The sequence below is a fragment of the Cibotium barometz genome, chromosome 24, assembly GCF_041138505.1.
Source record: "Cibotium barometz isolate CiBa-2024 chromosome 24, ASM4113850v1, whole genome shotgun sequence".
In the NCBI taxonomy this organism is placed as follows: Eukaryota; Viridiplantae; Streptophyta; class Polypodiopsida; order Cyatheales; family Cibotiaceae; genus Cibotium; species Cibotium barometz.
The window spans coordinates 29,896,354-29,916,104 of record NC_141069.1 but is presented as its reverse complement, the minus strand read 5'-3'; the positions used below and the strand labels follow the sequence as shown (position 1 = coordinate 29,916,104).

General features: G+C 37.5%; 1 protein-coding gene across 1 annotated transcript in view; it reads left to right on the top strand.

Moving 5' to 3' along the window:
* LOC147625157 (uncharacterized) overlaps nt 1-19,472 on the top strand; it is a 53,659-nt gene extending 34,187 nt beyond the window's left edge. Inside the window, exons 3-4 of the mRNA XM_086817949.1 lie at nt 8,312-8,388; nt 19,133-19,472. Of these exons, the coding sequence (XP_086674075.1) occupies nt 8,312-8,388; nt 19,133-19,472 (417 nt within the window). The remainder of the gene's footprint in view (nt 1-8,311; nt 8,389-19,132) is intronic.
* Nucleotides 19,473-19,751: the final 279 nt, after the last annotated feature.

Below are 19,751 nucleotides of genomic sequence, written 5' to 3'. Positions count from 1 at the left end.
GAGACTAAACTATCCTTCACCTGATTAAACCAGATAGAAGGAAAACTATCACTGACTTAGTTTGAAAAAATCATTGTGCTAAGCAAACAACTATGTAGTGGACTAAAATCACCGAAACTGACAGGTTCCTCATTTAGAGCGGGGCTAGGTTTATAGATGGTCCATCATATGGTCTACCACCTCGTTTTAAGAAGTCTCAATCATATCTATCATATCGTTTTAAGAAGTCTCAATCATATCTATCTTGATGTACACATGGTGGCTTTCAAAAATAGGCATGTGTATTGTTGTGGATAGCCACATGGCGGCTTTCAAAAATAGGCATGTGTATTGTTGTGGATAGCCACGTGGGCAGCCACCCCTTTTTTGATATATTAGGGACCTAATTTCATCCAATGTGGGAAGTGTTGACATGAGGTTGAAGATAATGTTGAGCCCAACATTTTGATCTTGTAGCATTGAGTTTGAAAATGGCTAGCTAGGAGATATGGTCTTCTAAATAATTTACGGGATACCAAAACATGCCTTGTGGGTGATCCCCCGCCGAGGACACTTTTCGGTGGTTTTTTGGAGCAAATGGAATCCAAATGGGATGCGACCTAACAAGATCTACTGGGAAATTTCATCCATACATCTCAAGCCAGTTGGCTTGTGTTTTGAGTGACCCACAAATCATTATAGCCATTTGTTTTAATGGCCCATCAGACATGCTAGGAAAGAGGTGGAGCCTTGTACCCACATGGCATATGATGATTTTAGAGTGTCAACAGGCCATTTAGACATTCTGGTGAGAGCTATTTTAATTCTCACACTAGCTACAACTAGCTAGCACTACAAGAGGGCTTGATAAGATCAGGTAACTTGGGGCACCATCTCCAAACAGAACCACAAAACACTATCCCAAGTGAAGTTCTTGGTTTTCCTCTACTATAACCTAGTGGTTTCCTCAGAATAGTGGCTACTTGTGGGAACAAACAACCCAAAACTGTCTTCACCTATAGAGTGGCCCAATACCATTTCCACTTGTCCAAATCCAACCAAACTTGATAGGAGTAGTTCTCTACCTCTTGGTTATTTGCACAATAATCCCCAACTCAAAATTCCCTTAGTAAGCCCTTCATCAATTCACAAACATGTCCACGACTTTAGCAACTTCTAACATTTGGACTAGACACTATTTCCATTGTTACACCTTCTCAGTAGACCCAAAAGTGATGAAAACTATTCAAATCTGTCCATAGGCATGTCTCAGACTCTCACATAAATTTTCATGTGAATCACCCCAAGGGAAGGCCTCTAGTAGTCAATAAGATCCACTGGTCCTTATGCGATTCAAAACCACCCACCAACAGTGGCCAACTTGGCAATTTTCACCCTTGCAAACACCTGCCTCTCTTGTTGTCAAAATCTTATAAGACCTAGTATTATTCAAGAATAGTATATGGAAATAATCCACACCAAACCATGTGGCCTAGTTCACCATATGACCATGCTAAAATTTTGGAAACAAGCAACAATACCAAACCTAGAACCTATCTTCTGTACTTAACTAACTATAGAAGTTTTATTTTCATAAATTCCACTCTTCAGACCCTTTCCCTTACTATATCTCACCTCTAGTTCCACTTGTGCTCCATACCACACTACTCCACACAACCCTAGAGTCTGACTGCTAAATTGTCACAACTCACAAGAAGACACCGAGTAGAGAAAGGGAAAAGAGAGTTGAATTCAAGTCCTAAAATTAATCTTATATACCCATGAGATTCTAGGAAACTGGGCACAACACCAGTTGTCAACAAATCCCACTCTTCACATACCACACTTCACAGATAATTCTTCATAGACAATATATATCCAGCATTGTCAAATACACCTTTAGACATATGAAACCACCTATGTCCCCTTGGTTTATCAAGAGTTGTATTCAGCTTGTAGATTTGACTCTTTTTTAATAAAGTTGTTCAATATTTAGTTAAGCACACAACCAAATTGTACTAGAGACCAGAAACCTCCAACACAACCCAAAGATGCATGAAACAAGATGCTGTCCAAATTTGCAACAGTGAAATTTCAGAATTCAGTAAATAAGAAGATGCAAGTATATTGATCATAACAAGTGAAAATTTATAGAGAAAACCCAATTCCACACTTAGTACAACAAGAAGGCTACAAATCTCTTCTCTTTGGCATTCTGCATATAGTTGTGTAGCTCTCCCTCATCAACATAGAACACGTGGAGTTCTCTTCATGCAAGCTGCCCAAAATAGTCCACTTTTTTAAAAATGGGGTAGCCTTTTCTAGTTTTAGCTGCATGTGGCCCCTTCTATGGTTCTAAAAATTATTAAAAATATTCTAAATGTATTCCTAAGGCTGGATACATATGCATGCTATAAATTGTTTCTAAAATGGATTAACATCTAGGCTTAAAGATGACTTGGACACTGATTATTTGACCTGTTTGAACACAATCTTAAACCTGACCTGACACTTATTTGAATATGTACAAATGAATGAAATCTAATAAATGCATGGTAAAATAGAATTGTAGAAACTACCTAATTATGATCTAGGGTATCATTAAACACTACATCGTCGGATTTAATTTGCTCCATATGCTAAACAAACAACTATGCAATGGACTAAAATCATCGAAACTGACAAGTGCCCATTTTTTAGGAACTTTAGAGAGTCTACCAGAGATATCTATTTAGAGTGGGGATGGGTCTATAGATAGGTTCTATAGATAGTCCATCATATGTTCTACCACTCTTTTAAGAGATGGCTCGGTCCTATCTATCTTGATCCACAAATGGCTGCTTTCCAAAATAGGCGCACATACTGTTGAAGATAGCCATGTTGTGGGCAGCAGCCCCTTTTTTAATACAATAGGGACATAGTGTTATCCAATGCTAACATGAGCTTGAAGAGAATTATGAACCCAACATTTTGAGCTCTAAATCATTGATTCAGACATCGTAGCAGCTAGGAGATATGGTCTTCTGAAGATCTATTGGGATATCAAAAAATGCCTTGTGAGTGGTGTAGATGACACTTTTCAGCGGTTATTTGGAGTAAATGGAATCCAAATGGGATGCGAATTGACAAGCACTACTAAGACATCTCATCCATACATCTCAAGCCATTGGGCTTTTGTTTTGAGTCATGTATTGCAAGATATGGACATACTTTACTTGGCTTTTGAGTGACCCACAAACCACTGCAGTTGTTTGATGGCCCATCAAACATGCTTGGAAAGGTGCGGGGCCTTGTACCACCCAAACACAAAATAAAGTGTATCTAGCAAACCATGCATCTAATGGAGGTGTGGTATGGCTTCCCTCAAAGCTCAATATCCCAAATCTACTCCTAAATCATCTCATTATTTTCTTTAATGTAGTCCAAAATTGTAGGGCAAAACATGGGTTATTCAAAACACCGAATTCTCAGACCACAGAATGCAAAATAGAGTGTATCTAGTAAACTGTGGATCCAATATAGGTTTGGTATGTCTTTCCTTAACTCTCTTGAAATCCCAAATCTACTACAAATTGAAACCTTCTTTAGGTGTGGTCTCAAATCACAAGCCAAAACATGGGTTGTTTGAAACTCTTATATAGACTCTAGAATGTCAGAACACTAAATGCAAAATAGTGCATATCTAAGAAACTGTGCATCAAATGGAGGTGTAGTATGGCTTCCCTCAAAGCTCTCAACATCCTAAATCTATTCCTAAATCAGCTCATGATTTTCTTCATGTATAGTTGCAAATCATAGGTGAAACTATGGGCTATCCAAAACTTTGGACTATATCGGACCACTCAACACAAAATAAAGTGTATCTAGCAAACTATGCATCCAATAGAGGTGTGGTATGGCTTTTATTAAAGATCTTAATATCCCAAATATACTCCTAAATCATCTCATCATTTTCTTTAGGTGTGGTCCCAAATCGTGGGGTGAAACATGGGCTATCTGAAACTCTGAATTATCAAACCCCACCGAACACAAAATAGAGTGTATCTAGCAAACCATGCATCCGAATGGAGGTGTGGTATGGCTTCCCTTAAAGCTCTTGACATTACAAATCTAGTACTAAATGAGCTCATGATTTTATTTATGTATGGTGTTTAAAACTCTAAAACTACAGAACCACCAAACACAAAATAGAGTGTATCTAACAAATTGCACATCGAATGGAGGTGTGGTATGGTTTCACTCAAAGATCAAAATATCTTGAATCAGCTCATAATTTTGTTTACGTGTGGTCCCAAATCATGGGGAAGAACATGGGCTATCCAAAAACTACCGGACCACCAAATGCAAAACAGAGTGTATCTAGAAAACAATGCATCAAATGGAGGTATGGTATGGCTTCCCTTAAAGCTCCCAAAATCCAAATATACTACTAAATCAGCTCATAATTTTTCTTATGTGTGGCTCCAAATCATGGGTGAAACTATGGGATATCCAAAACACTGAAGTACTAGAACACTGAACACAAAATAGAGTGTATCTAGCAAATCATGCATCCAATGGAGCTGTGGTATGGCTTCCCTCAAAGCTCTCAGTGTCCCAAATCTACTCCTAAATCATATCATGATTGTCTTTAGTGTGCTTCCAAAATCGTAGGGTGAAACATGGGTTTTTCGAAACTCAAGACTGTCGAACCACCGAATACAAAATAGAGTGTATCTAGCAAATTGTGCATCTAATGAATGTGGTATGGATTTCCTTAAAACTTTTGACATACCAAATCTACTACTAAATTAGCTCATGATTTTGTTTGTGTGTGTTCCCAAATCAAGGGGCAAAACATGGCAAACCTCATGATTTTGTTTGTGTGTGTTCCCAAATCAAGGGGCAAAACATGGCAAACCTCATTTTCCGATCATCGGCACCCTCCATCTTGAACTCCACCCTCACCAAGATTAAGGTTGGGTAGTAACACTACCTAAGTAGCTAAAATGTGTTCGTATGTGCCTAAGATGTGTTGTTGGTGGAGGAGATTGAACTAGAGGGTTTGGCGATGTAGTTTGAGGAGGCCAGAGGAGGGTGGTTGGGGAGGGATGGAAAGATTGGGTAGGTTAGTAGCTACATCCATCAACCTATCCACCTTCCTCTTGTTTGTAGATACGACTTGATCTTGTTGGGGCCTAGCATTCAACTTTGTAATGTGTCATTTGAGTTGAGAAATGGTTAGTTCCTTTGCATTGATGGCCCTTTGAAAATCCTTACAGTGCTCTGATATCTTGTTGTGGACCTTGTCCACGAGCTATTTTTGGTTTTGTGCCATAGTCTCAACTCTCTAGAGTGCTACCTAGACAGGGTAAGTTTATCCTCTATTTGTGCTTTAGGGCATCTTTGGCCCCCTTGACGTTGGTGTGTAGTACTTCCTCCTCGCTTCAAGGTCTTGAACTTGCATCTTATCATTGAGGGTCATGGAAGCATTTTTTTGAGTTTCTAGCTAAATAATGGTGGCATGCCTCTAAAGGAGTGCTTGCTAGGCCACATCCTTCTACTCCTTTTATCTAGACATGTATTTAGTATGTGCTCACAAATTTTATCTAGCATGCACCTGAAGGAGTGCTTGCCCGGTCACATCCTTCTAAATTTCTTTATGCATCTTTCTATGCATAAAAATCAAATTTAATAAGAATAACACTTTTGTAATAAAAAAATTTTCTTTTTGCATCTTTCTATGCATAAAAACCAAATTGAATAAGAATCACACTTTTGTAATAAAAAACATTCCTTTTTGCATCTTTCTATTCATAGAAATCAAATTTAATAGGAATACCACTTTTATATAAAAAAAATTCCATTATGCATCTTTCTATGCATAGAAATCAAATTTAATAAGAATAACACTTTTATTTAAAAAATCCATTATGCATCTTTCTATGCATAGAAATCAAATTTAATAAGAATAACACTTTTATAATAATAAAAATTCCATTATGCATCTTTCTATGCATAGAAATCAATGTAATAATAATAAAATTTTTATAATAAAAAAATCCATTATGCATCTTTCTATGCATAGAAATCAAATTTAATAAGAATAACACTTTTATAATAAAAAAATTCCATTACGCATCTTTCTATGTATAGAAATCAAACTTAATAATTAATATCAGTGATATCCATGCATATTCATAGGTGAATATGTACATGGAGTAATTAGAATATTTTTTTTAGATGCAAAAATGGTGGGAATTACTCTTTTGGAATAACATAAAAATAAACTTTCTTTTTCACAAAATTCTAGAAAATTTTTCCATAACCTCCTTTGTATGGCTGACCATTTCTCATTTTTATCTTTCTCCACTTAACTTAATTAACCCAATTTAGAATTATATAGAACTCTAATCTACATAATTTTCTAAATTCAAGAGAGTAAACAATAAGAAGAGTTTAATTAATCACTTAGTTAATCTTTCTAGGATTAAGAAAGGTTGGAATGTAAAGAAGAGAAGGCGGTGGCCTTTTCATCAAAGGCATAGCATTTGAATTTAATTCAATCATTTGTAAAACATAAAAATCAAGAAAACCATAGATTTTTCATTAAAATTTGTAAGCAAAGTAAGAAAATTAACTTACATGGAGCTTGTAAGCTCTCCTTTGGCTTGAGGGATTGAGGGTTCTACTATTGTTTGAAGCAATAGTGGCCACCAATTCACTTTGGAGAGGATTAGGCCAAAAACAATTGAATTATTAAAAAATTCAATGTAGATGGCTCAGGACGACAGGAGTAGAGTAACAGTGCATAAACACCATTAAGATTTTACAAAGGGGGAGGCTTCTATTTATAGGAAAAAGTGAGCCTCTAACCAAGCAAACCAATTCTAGAATTTTCCAGATTAGTTTGGTCAATTTTTGACCATTTTTTGGTCAGTTCAGCTTACTTTGTGGATCTAGTTTTGTGAAACAGGAAAGAGGAGAGATGAAAATATCTCACTTTATTGATTAATAATTGGGGGTAATGATGAGAAAAAGGCACCTACTTCATGAGGGAACATCCCCACTCTGAGGTATCAAAATTCAGTTTTTTAATTCTTTTCTTTGGTCCTTAGTCCACTCTTCATCTTATGTGAGAATCTACTCATTATTGGGGGGGTTTTCTTTTATTCTTCAATTTATCTCCTCCCTACTCCTCCCTACATTTGGATTAATCTTATTGGTCCATAGGATCCTTAATTGGACCATAATCCAAATATTTCCAAAAATCTAGACCCTTAGGCTAAGGTCCTTTATACCTATTTTCAATTGATTCCAATTGCACATTGGAAAGTTCTTTTTGAATTTTTGTTTTAGGGGAAACTATTTTAGACACTAGGAGGATTTTTATATCTAAAAATATCTCAATTTTGAATTACCTCCCTCTAGACATTTTCTCTCTCCAGGCAAAAATAGGGTAAAATAGGATCTTTCTTTTATTTTAGAGAGGGGAATAATTATAAGATTAGAAGGGGAGGTTCTTACACCTGCACACCTCAAAAGCTGGGGGGAGGAATCTAACAATATGGGAAAAGGTGTCTAAGGGGCTGAGTCCCTCACAAAGTAGGATTGGATATTTGGAAAAAGAGCTAGTAAAGTCCATGAAACTGAACTAGAAGTTACATGTTCAAGGGCAAACAACCACTAGAAATCACTTGACCATCTAAAGTGGTGACTAGATTAGAGCTTGCCTTAGTTAATTATCAGGAGAGCTTTAGCTCAAAGGAGTAGATAGCTATGGATGTATTGAAGAAACATTCTTTAGTCCTTCAAAAACAGATGACACCATGTTAGATCATCTACTCATAGCCTTCAAGAAGGCCTACAAAGAGAAGCATAAGGCTAACTCTAAGGAGTAAAAAGAATTTTTGGTGGAGATTGAGGATCATAATAAGAAGAAGTTAAATAAAGAGGAGAAGCGGAATACCAGATCTGACAAGCAAGAAGAAGTAGATTGGGGAGGCAGGCAACACCCTCTAGGATGTCCCCATAATGTTCAACTTCATGTTGATTTAATGACTACTACTACCAAGGTTGAGGTGGACTAGCTCAAGACAAAGTGCAACCAACATCACACCAAAACAAACAATGCACCAACCTAGCCCAGTTTTTATGACAAGTTTGTTTATATGTTCAACATAACTGTTCGGCTCTGCTGGCACGTGTGGTTGCTCAAGAAAATGTGGTGGAGCCTCCATCTTGGCGAGATGAATGGATTTATTTTTATGCCAGGATGCATTGAATTAGCAGTCTCTCCCTACTCTCTGGCAAGTCCCCCAAGTGTGATTTTACTCCTTATTACAATGGGCAGGGTGCTCCTCAGGCTGTGGTTGCAGCTATGCAGTACCAGTTCTTATTGCAACTGGCTGCTGCCAACTACTCAAGACGGTGTGTTGCCAAGAGGGTTGTGGTCCTCATGCACAAATTTAATAAAATAATGGACAAAACGCACTCTACATCTCTCAAAACTTGCATGAACATGAAAGAAGAGAAGATGCACAACACACACATTAAGTACAATCTCCCCCCACTTGCTTGATGGCTCACGCTTTGAAGAAAGTGTATTAAGATATATTGTTTTATGAGCAAAAAATTACTTTTATACTCCACTTTGGGCCTTACTCCTAAACCTCATGGGGGTCACTCATAAATATGTAAGCATGGCGTTATTTATAGATTGGATAGAAAAAGGGTGTGTTTTATTCATAAAAATTTTATAGATAAGGGGTTTCTAAATTAGGCCTTGAATGCACGCGATACATATAGTGAACCACCCGAGCCCTAAACTTTAGGAAAGCGTCATGCATGAAGTAATGTGAACCATATTTGGACCTTGAGTTTACATAGTGTCATGCATGAATTAATATGGGCCATCTACTTAGGGTAAATAAACCATTTGAATAAATATGTCACTATAGCAAATGTGCATAATAAATATGTGTGATGCCATTTTATGTACAAGATAATGGCAACCACCAAGCCACTACATAAAATGTCAAATAAAAAAAATGTCGCCAAAAATATAATATTTCTAGGAACATAGTGATACCAAAATATAATATTGCAATGAACGTAGTGACGCCAAAATGTAATATTTCCATGAACATAGGGAGACCAAAATATAATATCTCCATGAAAATAGTGATGCCAAAATGTGCATCCAATATGCACGCCAAAAATGTGTAACCATCATCATGCCACCTGTACTAGCCCTTCCAATGATCTGGTATAAAAAATGTATGCATAAGATTATATCCTAGTGACTATCTAGCTAACGGAGCAAACTTAACCTAGAATGTCTAAACACTGAACGACCTGATTTTCACTCTAAGCTCATCATATTCCATTTGGGTACAAGGCCTTGCCCCTTCATGAGCACGTATGATGGGCTGTCAGACAAGTGCAGTGATTTGTGGGTCATTTTGGAGCCAAGCCAAGTAAGTCTATATCTTGCAATACATGACTCAAAACACTAGCCCACTCGTATGAGATGTATGGATGAGATGTCCCATCAGTGCTCATGCGAGATATATGAATGATAATTCCTAGAAATTATTGTCAGGTCGTCGTGTTCCATTTGGATGCCCATTTCTCCAAATAACCACCAAAAAGTGTCATGGGGACCACCAACGAGGCATGTTTTAGTACCTTGTTAATTCTTCATCAGACTATATTTCCTAGCTATGATGTCCAAAGTCAATGCTTCAAAGCTCAAAATGCCAGTCCCACAATTCTCTTCAAGGTCATGCTATAAATTCCCACATTGGATGACATTAGTTCCCTACTGTATCAAAAAGGGTCGGCTGCCCAAATGGCTATCCACAAGAGTTCACGTGCCTATTTTTGGAAAGCCGCCATGTGTAGATCACGATAGATATGATTGACCCATCTTAGAAGGATGGTATATCATATGATGGACTATCTATAAACCTATCCCCACCCCAAACAGACTCTCTCTAGCTCATTCTTTCAAGTCCCTAAATATGGACACTTGTCAGTTTTAGTGATTTTAGACCACTACATAGTTGTTTGTTCAACACATGAAGCAAATTGAACTTGGAATGTCCAAACACTAAACAGACTATTTTGAAACTTTGAACTCATCATATTCCAGTGGGTACAAGGCCCTTCCCCTTTCCAAGCATGTTTGATGGGCCGTCGGATTGTTGTAGTGATTTGTGGAGCCAAGCCAAGTATAACTGTATCTTGCAATACATGACTCAAATCACAAGCCCATTGGCTTGAGATGTATGGATATCCACCCAAGAGTATTCATCCCCCTCTTTAACCTCTCCAGGATCAAGACCTTGATGTTGGGGATAAGCTCCTATCTTAACGGTTATCAAGAAGAAGACAAGACACTATTTGCAATTTTGGACAAGTTACAACAACTCTACATCAAAAGTGACTCAAATTGTCAAGTGCATATGATGGCTCAAGGAGTTCATGTAACTGATTTAATTGACATATGAATTACTATTTTCTTTCGAGATTTGGTGCAAGTATTGTAAATTTGGGCCAATTTTTAGCATTTTGAAAAGCGGTCAAAATATAAACCTTCATTGTTTTTTATGATTCGCTTATCCAAATGCAACCAAACTTGATATATTGATCAATGACATCAAGAAAAAGAGACTCATATGGTTGGTTGACAAACTTATAGTTTCAAACAAGATTTTACCTAAAATAGCAGGTGGATTTGACCTAAAATAGTAGGTTTTACAAAACCTTAATTCAATCAAAAACCCTAATTCAAAAGTGGGCTACAGGGTGATGGATTGATTTCTTATCATCTCTTCTTTGTGCCAAACCATAGCATGCACCGTTTTGACAAGCGTTGAAGGGAAACCCTAAAATTTTCAATTTCTACATTTTTAGGGTGGTTTTGGACTGATTCAAGTGTCAAATGTGGTTGAGATATGGATGGATGGCCCTTGATTTTCCAACCATGGAGATATAGAGATATTTTTATTTGGATTCCATTTGTTCAAAATATGAAAGACCCCTGTACTAAAGAGAATATGATACGTACACATATTTGGCAAATAATATATACAATAAGAAGTCTAAATTTCAAATAACATGAAAATGATTGGTCTAAATATATGCATGCATATACTATCTTTTAATTGTTTGGATACCAAAAAACATTGTATAATACAAGAAAGTTGAAATTAGCATTATTATGTATCCCACTTGGTTGTGACCATGTCGAAGAAGATTTCCTAGAGGATTTTGATCTTGGCATCCTCATAGTAGGGACTCTTGTGTTAGATCTTGAAGCCGATAGCATTCCATTAAAAATGAAGAAACTGATTTAGCCTTCCATTCAAATGCATGTAAGTTTTAGCTTCCATTTGGCTTCCATTCAAACTTTTTAGTCTTCCATTCAAGATGCACTAACCTGTTTACACACACGCACGCACACACACACACACACACACTTAGAGAACAACACATTAAAAAAAATAGAGGAAAGGAGGAGAGAGAAAGAGAGACCAGAAACGTACTGGAGGAAGTAGCTGGCAGGAATGTAGTGAAGGAAACAGCTATAGAAACTCAGATGATGAGGGAGGAAGCCATTCAACATGTGAGGAAAATGATATAATTACACTACCACTACTCTTATCATCGTGTGAAATGAAATTTAATGTATTTTGTTGATGTGGGTTCTTCTTTTATATTTAAATCCTTTGGCCTTTTTTGACATGATAACATTTTTTAAATGTTTAATTGGTTTTGAGAAAAACTCAACCAACCCATTCTCTAAAAGTAGGCCACCTATCCACACTTCTAGTGGTATACAATTTGGTAACATCATACAATTCGGTTGTATAGATCTTACAATAGAAAAATTAAGTCGTACATTTTGATTGAAAAATTAAGTCGTACAATAGAAAAATTAAACTTCGTACATTTTGATTGATACACATTTAAAAAAATTATTTATCTATAAAAACACTTTCATTTATATGCATATGATTTCATCTTGTATGCAGCTGGACATTTGTAAATAGGGGCCTACAATGTGTAAAAAATCAAATCCAATAAATTAGTTGAGATGGATTTTGGATAAGTGAAGGGTTTTTCAAAGTTAATTGTCAAACTCTTTATCTTGTATACATTCAACAATTGAAGAGGTGATGTTTGTCATTCCACTTGTGAGTTGTCATCCAACATTCTCTAGAATAAAGGCATCTTCTTTTTGGCCTGCCAACAAAGGGAAGGGCATAGCATTGGGGTAAATGTTTTTCTCTTATGAAAAGTTTAATGATGGGAGGGTAAGGGTTATCATAGTGTACACATGGCATTTAATAATTCGTTTTTAGCAACTTTGCTGTTTTTTCATGATGTTTCTTATTTGTCTTGTTTGAATTTCTTCAAGCATAGTTTTCTAGGCTTTTTTATTAATGGCTTTCAGATCTGCGATTTATGTGGCAAATATTTTCTGATTTCTTTAAGCATGGTTTTCTGATTTTTGATCTTATTTTCTTGTTTGAATTTCTTTAAGCATAGTTTTCTGCGCTTTTTAATTAATGGATTTTAGTATTGCGATTTCTTTGCCAAATATTTTTTGATTTTCTTTTTCCCTTAAGAAATATTTTTTTTTCTTTAAGAGGTTTTTTTTTCCTCTTATATCCTTCTATGATTTTGATTTTTTCTTTTTGGTTTTTTTCCCCAGAATGATGCTCGTTTAATTTTGTGCTAATTTTTTATTTTTTGTGGTCTATTTTTTTAATGAATATGTGGCTTATGTCGCTCTCATTATTTTATTTATTTTCATGATTTTTTTTCTTGTTTTATTTCCAAAATGCTTTGGTATTTAACTTAAGAGGTTTATATTTTTGATTTGATAATTGATTTTTGAATAGTTTATAACAAGTATCTCTTTTTATTATTATAATATATATTTTTGAATTTTTTTTAATTTATCCTTTGATTATTTATTATTTTTTAATATAAATTCTTTGGTATATTGAAACTATTTTTTGAGTATATTTTCTATTTTTTTTCAAGATTGCTTAATATATGTATGGGTTTTCTTTTCCATTTTCTAGAATGCTTTGTTATTATATGTATGGCACTTCTTTTTTTTCCTAGATATGTTTGATTTGTTTAGTCATCTCTTGAACATTTGTTTTATTTTTTATTTCACTTTTTCCTTTTTCCCTTGGTGAAAATAGTCTATCTTATAAGATGGGAATAACTGTAAAATATATATATATATACTTTTTTAATTATAGAAAATAAAAAAACCATATAATTTTATGCTTAGTTGTGAAGCTGTGAGTAAAACTATATAAGGTATAAGAGGGTTAAAAACATCATGCGTTCTTGAGTGTTTCTTTTAGACAATCCTCCGCAAAACTAAAAAGCAATGTTTTTTTTCCCTGCTTTACAGATTTCTTGCTTTGCAAATCTGCTGATTCCCTAGCTCTGTTGTTTTTCCCTAAATCTGCAGATTTCTCCTTCTCTGCAAACCCACTTATTTCTTGCACAGATGAGAACTTGTCTTCTCGTCAAGTGGTATAGTTTAACTATGGCCTCGTTTTAATGGAACGTGACCAAGGTAATTGTCTTCTCTTGAGCTGAAAAGAAATCTATGACCAAGGTAATTATCTTCTCTTGATTTGAAAAGAAATCTATGACCAAAATCTTATATCTTGCACCTTACTCTTATAATCTTTATGAATAGACAATGTTGCTGATGAAGGATCATCCAGCTTCGATAATTGTGAGCCGTTAAAGTCTCCACCACAAGAACTTTTTCCTAGTGGCTCCTTTCAAGTTGGGGCATTGGCTTCTGCGCTACTTGGGCCATCCGATCTTCGTGGCTTTGAAGATCTTGCCCTTGTCACCCCCTTCCTATTGAGACACCAACTGATGTGGGTTTTCCTTCCCATTTATATGGTCAAAAACAAAGTGGTGATGAGGGAATGAGTGTCTATAGCTAGAAATCTCTTTCCAGATAACAAAAAGAGAGGTGATGTTCTTATTCGTTTTATTTTAAGATTGTTTGTGTCATCTGTCTTAAGTGGTGTTTAAATCAAAATCTTGTTTGTGCTAGCTTTGTCGATGCTTGAATCACCTTCAAAAAAGCAAGCTGTCATTGAATTTAGGGGAAATCTCTCGTCCTATATACTCCTCCTCTATTATATATATCTCAAGTTACCAATACTAAAGTCCGCTTTGCATTAGAGGGAAAGGTGCTAAGCAAGTATGGTACTTACAAGAGCACTCGGGATTTTAGAAAATACTTAAAAGCTGATCTTGTTGATAGGGAGAGTTTGCAAACCATAACACTTGTAGTAGGAGATCCTTACATAAAAAGGATGTAGAGAAAATAGAGCGTGAAACTTTTATAAGGGTAGAGGGAAGTGTAGTTGTGCCAAAAAATTCTGCTGATGGAGGCTCTACAAGCTTTTCTTTGCATGTTGATACTACTACGTATATTATTAAAGCGGAGCCATTTGATGTCAACCTAGTTTTTATGCGTGAAACTACTATTCAGAAATTTTTGGCTAGATCCTTTAGTTATCCCTCTATAAAAGGAACCTTGGCTTTTGTTGTTCTTCAAGTGGATAGTGTGAAAAGGAATGCGGGAAATGCCTTTGATCAATTGATGGTAGCAGATGGACCTGCCTTGACTAATCGTGCCACGGTATGATGCTTGTTTTAAAAGGAATGCATGTGGCTGTATTTTTTACCTTTTAACTCATTCCTTATTGCAGTTAAGCTTCATAAATGGACGTAAGGCACTTTTCCATCAACTTGTCGGTGAATTTGAGCTGGAAATGTTGTTATGTATGTTGCGTGCAATGTGTGCATATGGAAAGAGAAGTCAAATACAATATCAATATTAGATATCACTATTCTCACTCCTATTTTTGGTGAGCGACAAAATCTTGCTCTTCAGAATGCATTTCAAGCCCAAATACACGAAATGGACTATGGTCAAGAGGTAAAGAGAATGCATGGTTCTTTAATGTATGGTCAAGAGGTAAAGAGAATGCATGGTTCTTTAATGTATGGTCGTTTTACTTTCTCTCAAACCAAGTGTTTTGTAGGTGGTTGGAATTATTTTCTATTACCAACTTCAATGATGCTTTGGTGGCAAAGAAGAGTTCTCTTTGTTGCAAAGATACGAAAATTAACCAAATTTTAGGAGGCTATTGTTTTGCTTGTGGGAAAGCGGTTGACATTTTGATGGTCCCATGTATTGAAGGCTTGATTACTCAAGAGCATAGTGGAGTTATCACAGCTGTCAAGTTGGTTTATGTGATTGTTGAGCAAGTGCTGCAATTTGAGGATACTTTCCTCAACCTCTACAATCAGAATCCTATTCTTCTAAGAGTGGCTCTTTCAGAAGTTGAAGTTTTTGGGAAATTTTTTATAGATAGCAAGGCGCAAGTTGTGTCTTTTGTTCGTGCTCAAAGTGGTTAACTTTTGTGCAAAAAAAAATAGTTTTTTGTGCTCTTGTGGCTCTAGCTCTACCCTGTTGTAGTCATATAAATGCTCCAAGAAACCTTTGTCCATACTTTTAGCCCAAAACTTTTGCTTATTTAGCCAATCTTGGATCGATAAGCTATTCAAAAAAGTTTTTCTTGATTTTCAACCAAATGTAATTTTATTGATAATGGATGCTTTAATTGAAAATGATGTGTTTCTTCGTAAATTGTCTCTTGATGATACCTTCCATTCATTGCATCCTTGGAACTTGGATGTTGTTATTGCTATTCACTACATGCTCAAATCATCTTAGAATCTTGACCAATTTAGAAAATGGGTGCTTGGAATTTTTTACCAAGCTATTTTCACGAATCAACATGATGTCTTGCTACCATGTAAGTCCATTATCGATAGTCTTAGGCAAAATATAAGCTGTAGTGATATTGAGGCGCTCATTGAAACCTCCTCCAATTCAATCACAATTACAATGACTCTAATTGACATGTGCACTCGTGAGCTTAATGTTTGTATTGAGGTGTCTCTTTACATGTCTCAAAATGATAAACCTTATGTAATTATCTTTGGTTCAAAAAGGGACAATTCCTCTCATAATTTAAGCGTGCTTGACATGGGTGGCTCTATTCAGGGCAAAACGCAAGAGATCAATATGGAGCCAAAGTGAAATAAAGAAGCTTGATGAAATTGTTCAAGAAATGGTTGCACTCAAAGTTGTTGACATCGCCAAAACAATTCTTGTTATTGTGTCCTTTATTGCATCCATTGCATTCTATTGTGCAAAAAATCTATAAAGTCAAGGCAAAACACTTGGAAACTGCACCATTGCAATTAGCAAGAAGACTCCCTTGGAAAAGTACATTTTAACTATTACTGATAGACCAAAGCATCCATGTGCATCATGTCATAGACTCATGTTCTCAATGCAACCTGCCTAGCCACCAAAATATTGTGAGCATTTATGTGAATCACCAACTTTGAAAGTGTGCAACACGTGCATGGTCGCCCTACAAAAGCGGGTGTCTCCCAACCTTGCGAGATTGGCAGCTCAAGGTTTTAATGTGTCGATTCCTAGTGTTCAAAGCATAAATTCAATTGAGGCATGCTTAGTCTCCATTCATATAGCATTTTCTCAAGTTCGGGAGCTTTGATAATATGGCTAGAGCATGATGGAGACTCTACGTTCCCTTGATGATGTGGAGTCTTGATAGTATGGCTAGAGCCATAGAAGGGTGGACAAGTACATCACAACTTGTCCCATCATCGAGAGGTATCCTGGCTGCCCTCTATAAGAGAGAGGGTATCACAATTGTTTGTTCTAGAGGATGGGCGAGTCACGATCGGAGGGTCACTTGAGGTGGCTTAGTGCACCCATGCAGCTGTGGGCAGCCCACATTCTACTGCGATATGTGGGCAGCTGTGGGCAGCCCACATTCTACTGCGATATGTGGTGTATTATGGTGCCTTGCCCCATCATCATGAGATTTCAATCTTTGATATTATGGCTAGAGCCACAGCAGGGTGGACAAGTACGTCACAACTTATCTCATTTTGAGAGGTATCCCGGCTACCCTCTATCAGAGAAGAGAGGGTATTATAGTTGCTCGTTTGTGAAGATGGGCGAGTCGCAACCCGGAGAGCCGCTTAAGGTGGCTTAGTGCAACCATGCAGCTATGGAAGCCTACATTCTACCATGATATGTGGTATATTATGGTGTCTTGCCCCATTATCATGTGATTTCAATCTTACACAGTAGTTATATGCAGAGTTCATGTTGGGTCTCAAGGTAGATTATCATGATCCTCGACCTCGCGCTGAACATGGTGTAGGTCAGCTTCAGGAACAAGACAAGAGCCCTCGTGAGCCCTCGTGAGCAAATTGGGCAGCTTCAGGAACAAGACAAGAGCCCTCGTGAGCCCTCGTGAGCCCTCGTGAGCAAATTGGGCATCTCCCTCTTGGACTTTAGACACCTGATGGATTGGAGATGCTACCCTTTGCCACAATGCATGAGCTAGGTGTGAAGATCGGTCACCAGTTCCATCGTGCTACAGAGTCTTTTTGACACGCCATAGCTCTCTTTGTGGAGCCGGTAGTTATCCACCTATATTTTATCTTGTTTATGCAGGGCCCCACACAGTTTCACACCCATGCTTCTACTTCAGACCAGGCCGAGGAGAGAGTTGGGGGAGCATCACTTTTACCCACACCCCCTAGCCATGTGAGAATAATATTTAAATTAATTTCCCATTTCTCAAGTATGCTTTCTTGTATTTGTCTAAATATTGTTCACTTTAACTTTTCAGGATGCTAAGCTAGATGAGCTTCATCGACAGGTGTGATAACTCACTATAGAGTTGTAGGAGTGGGACTAGGAGATTGAGCGCCAGAGACAAATAGTCCATGAGGTGGATGTGGAGCGACGGATCAACATACTACCGCATAGAGAACTACAAGAGGGAGTCGGCCAGACTTGATAGAGATGCAGCTTGCCATTGTGTGATGCCAAGCATGGTTATCTATCCCCTTCTACCAGACTCTTTGGTTGGGAGACCACGTGCACTCTGGTACTACAATTTTTGGAGTTTTTCTCTACGAGTTTGACACTTGAGGGGGTGGTACACATTAGGGTGCCACCACCAATTTCATCTTTACTGCCTTGTTTTCTCATTGGTGATTGACTGCTAGGTGTCTGACTTGTTAGTGCATTGTAGCATTTGGCCTATATCGCCTTTAGGGGATAGATGACTTGTACCCATGGTAAGTAGTGACTTTGGATCTTGTCTCATGGAGGCCCATCAGTTGAGGAGGAGGTCGGCATAGAGAGTACGATGGGCTTGCATTGATGAGCTTATTTTATAGGCCCAGTAGGTTGCTTTACGCACCCTAGTTGGGATAGGAAGTTTGGTGGACCGAGGTTTTGAGGCATGTATGAGGTCGATGGAGCACACTACACATGCTGCTTGGGTGTACATTGACCTCCACTTATAGGAGATGAGTCACAAGCATAGAGGCAATGTGAGAATAATATTTAAATTTATTTCCCATTTCTAAGTATGCTTTCTTCTATTTGTCTTAATATTGTTCACTTTAACGTTTCAGGATGCTAAGCTAGATGAGCTTCATCGATAGGTGCGATAGCTCACTATAGAGTTGTAGGAGTGGGACCAAGAGATTGAGGGCTAGAGACAGGTAGTCTATGAGGTGGATGTGGAGCGATGGATCACATACTGAGCGCATACTACCGCATAGAGAACTACATGTGGCAGTGGGCCAGACTTGGTAGAGATGTAGCTTGCCATCATGTGATGCCAGGCATGGTTATCTATCCCCGTCTACCAGACTCTTTGGTTGGGAGACCATGTGCAGACTTTAGTACTACAGTTTTTGGAGTTTTTCTCCACGAGTTTGACACTTGGGGGGGTGGTACACATTAGGGTGCCACCACCAATTTCATCTTTACTACCGTGTTTTCTCATTGGATGATGACTGCTAGGTGTCTGACTTGTCAGTGCATTGTAGCATTTGGCCTATATCGCCTTTAGGGGTTAGATGACTTGTACCCATGGTAAGTAGTGACTTTGGATCTTGTCTCATGGAGGACCATTGGTTGAGGAGGAGGTCAGCATAGAGAGTATGATGGGCTTGCATCGATGATCTTATTTTACAGGCCTGACAGGTTGCTTTTACGCACCCTAGTTGGGAGAGGGAGTTTGGTGGACCGAGGTTTTGAGAAACGTACGAGGTCGGTGGAGCACACTACACATGGCTGTTTTGCTGCTTGGGTGTACATTGACCTCCACTTAGGGGAGATGAGTCACGAGCATGGAGGCAATGTGATTGACAAGGAGCTTAGTGATGCAGTTGCTGCTACACGTGGTGAGTCCTCAGCTATGGCAGAGAAGCATCTTAATCAGAGGACCATTGCAGAGCAAGCTGTACAAGATCCAAGGAGGAGGCAACGGGCATGTCATCCTAGAGCTTACCAAGTCCTCTTAAATGAGTATTAGCCATCATGTAAATGTATATCCCATCATATTTTTGTATCAACCAGTTTACATGCCATTTGTATGTATGACCTCATGTTTCTATATATGGCATCCACTAAGTTGTATCACATTTTGTTTCATATATTGGACTATGTCTTTTCTAATTTTGTATTTTTATAAATTTTGTATAGGTAAGGTGCCATGCTCTTTTTTGCATAGGAGACTCCTTGGGCACTATTAGAAAAATAGTGCGTGATAACACATTGTCCTGCCTATCCAACATCCAATGGTGGTGAAACT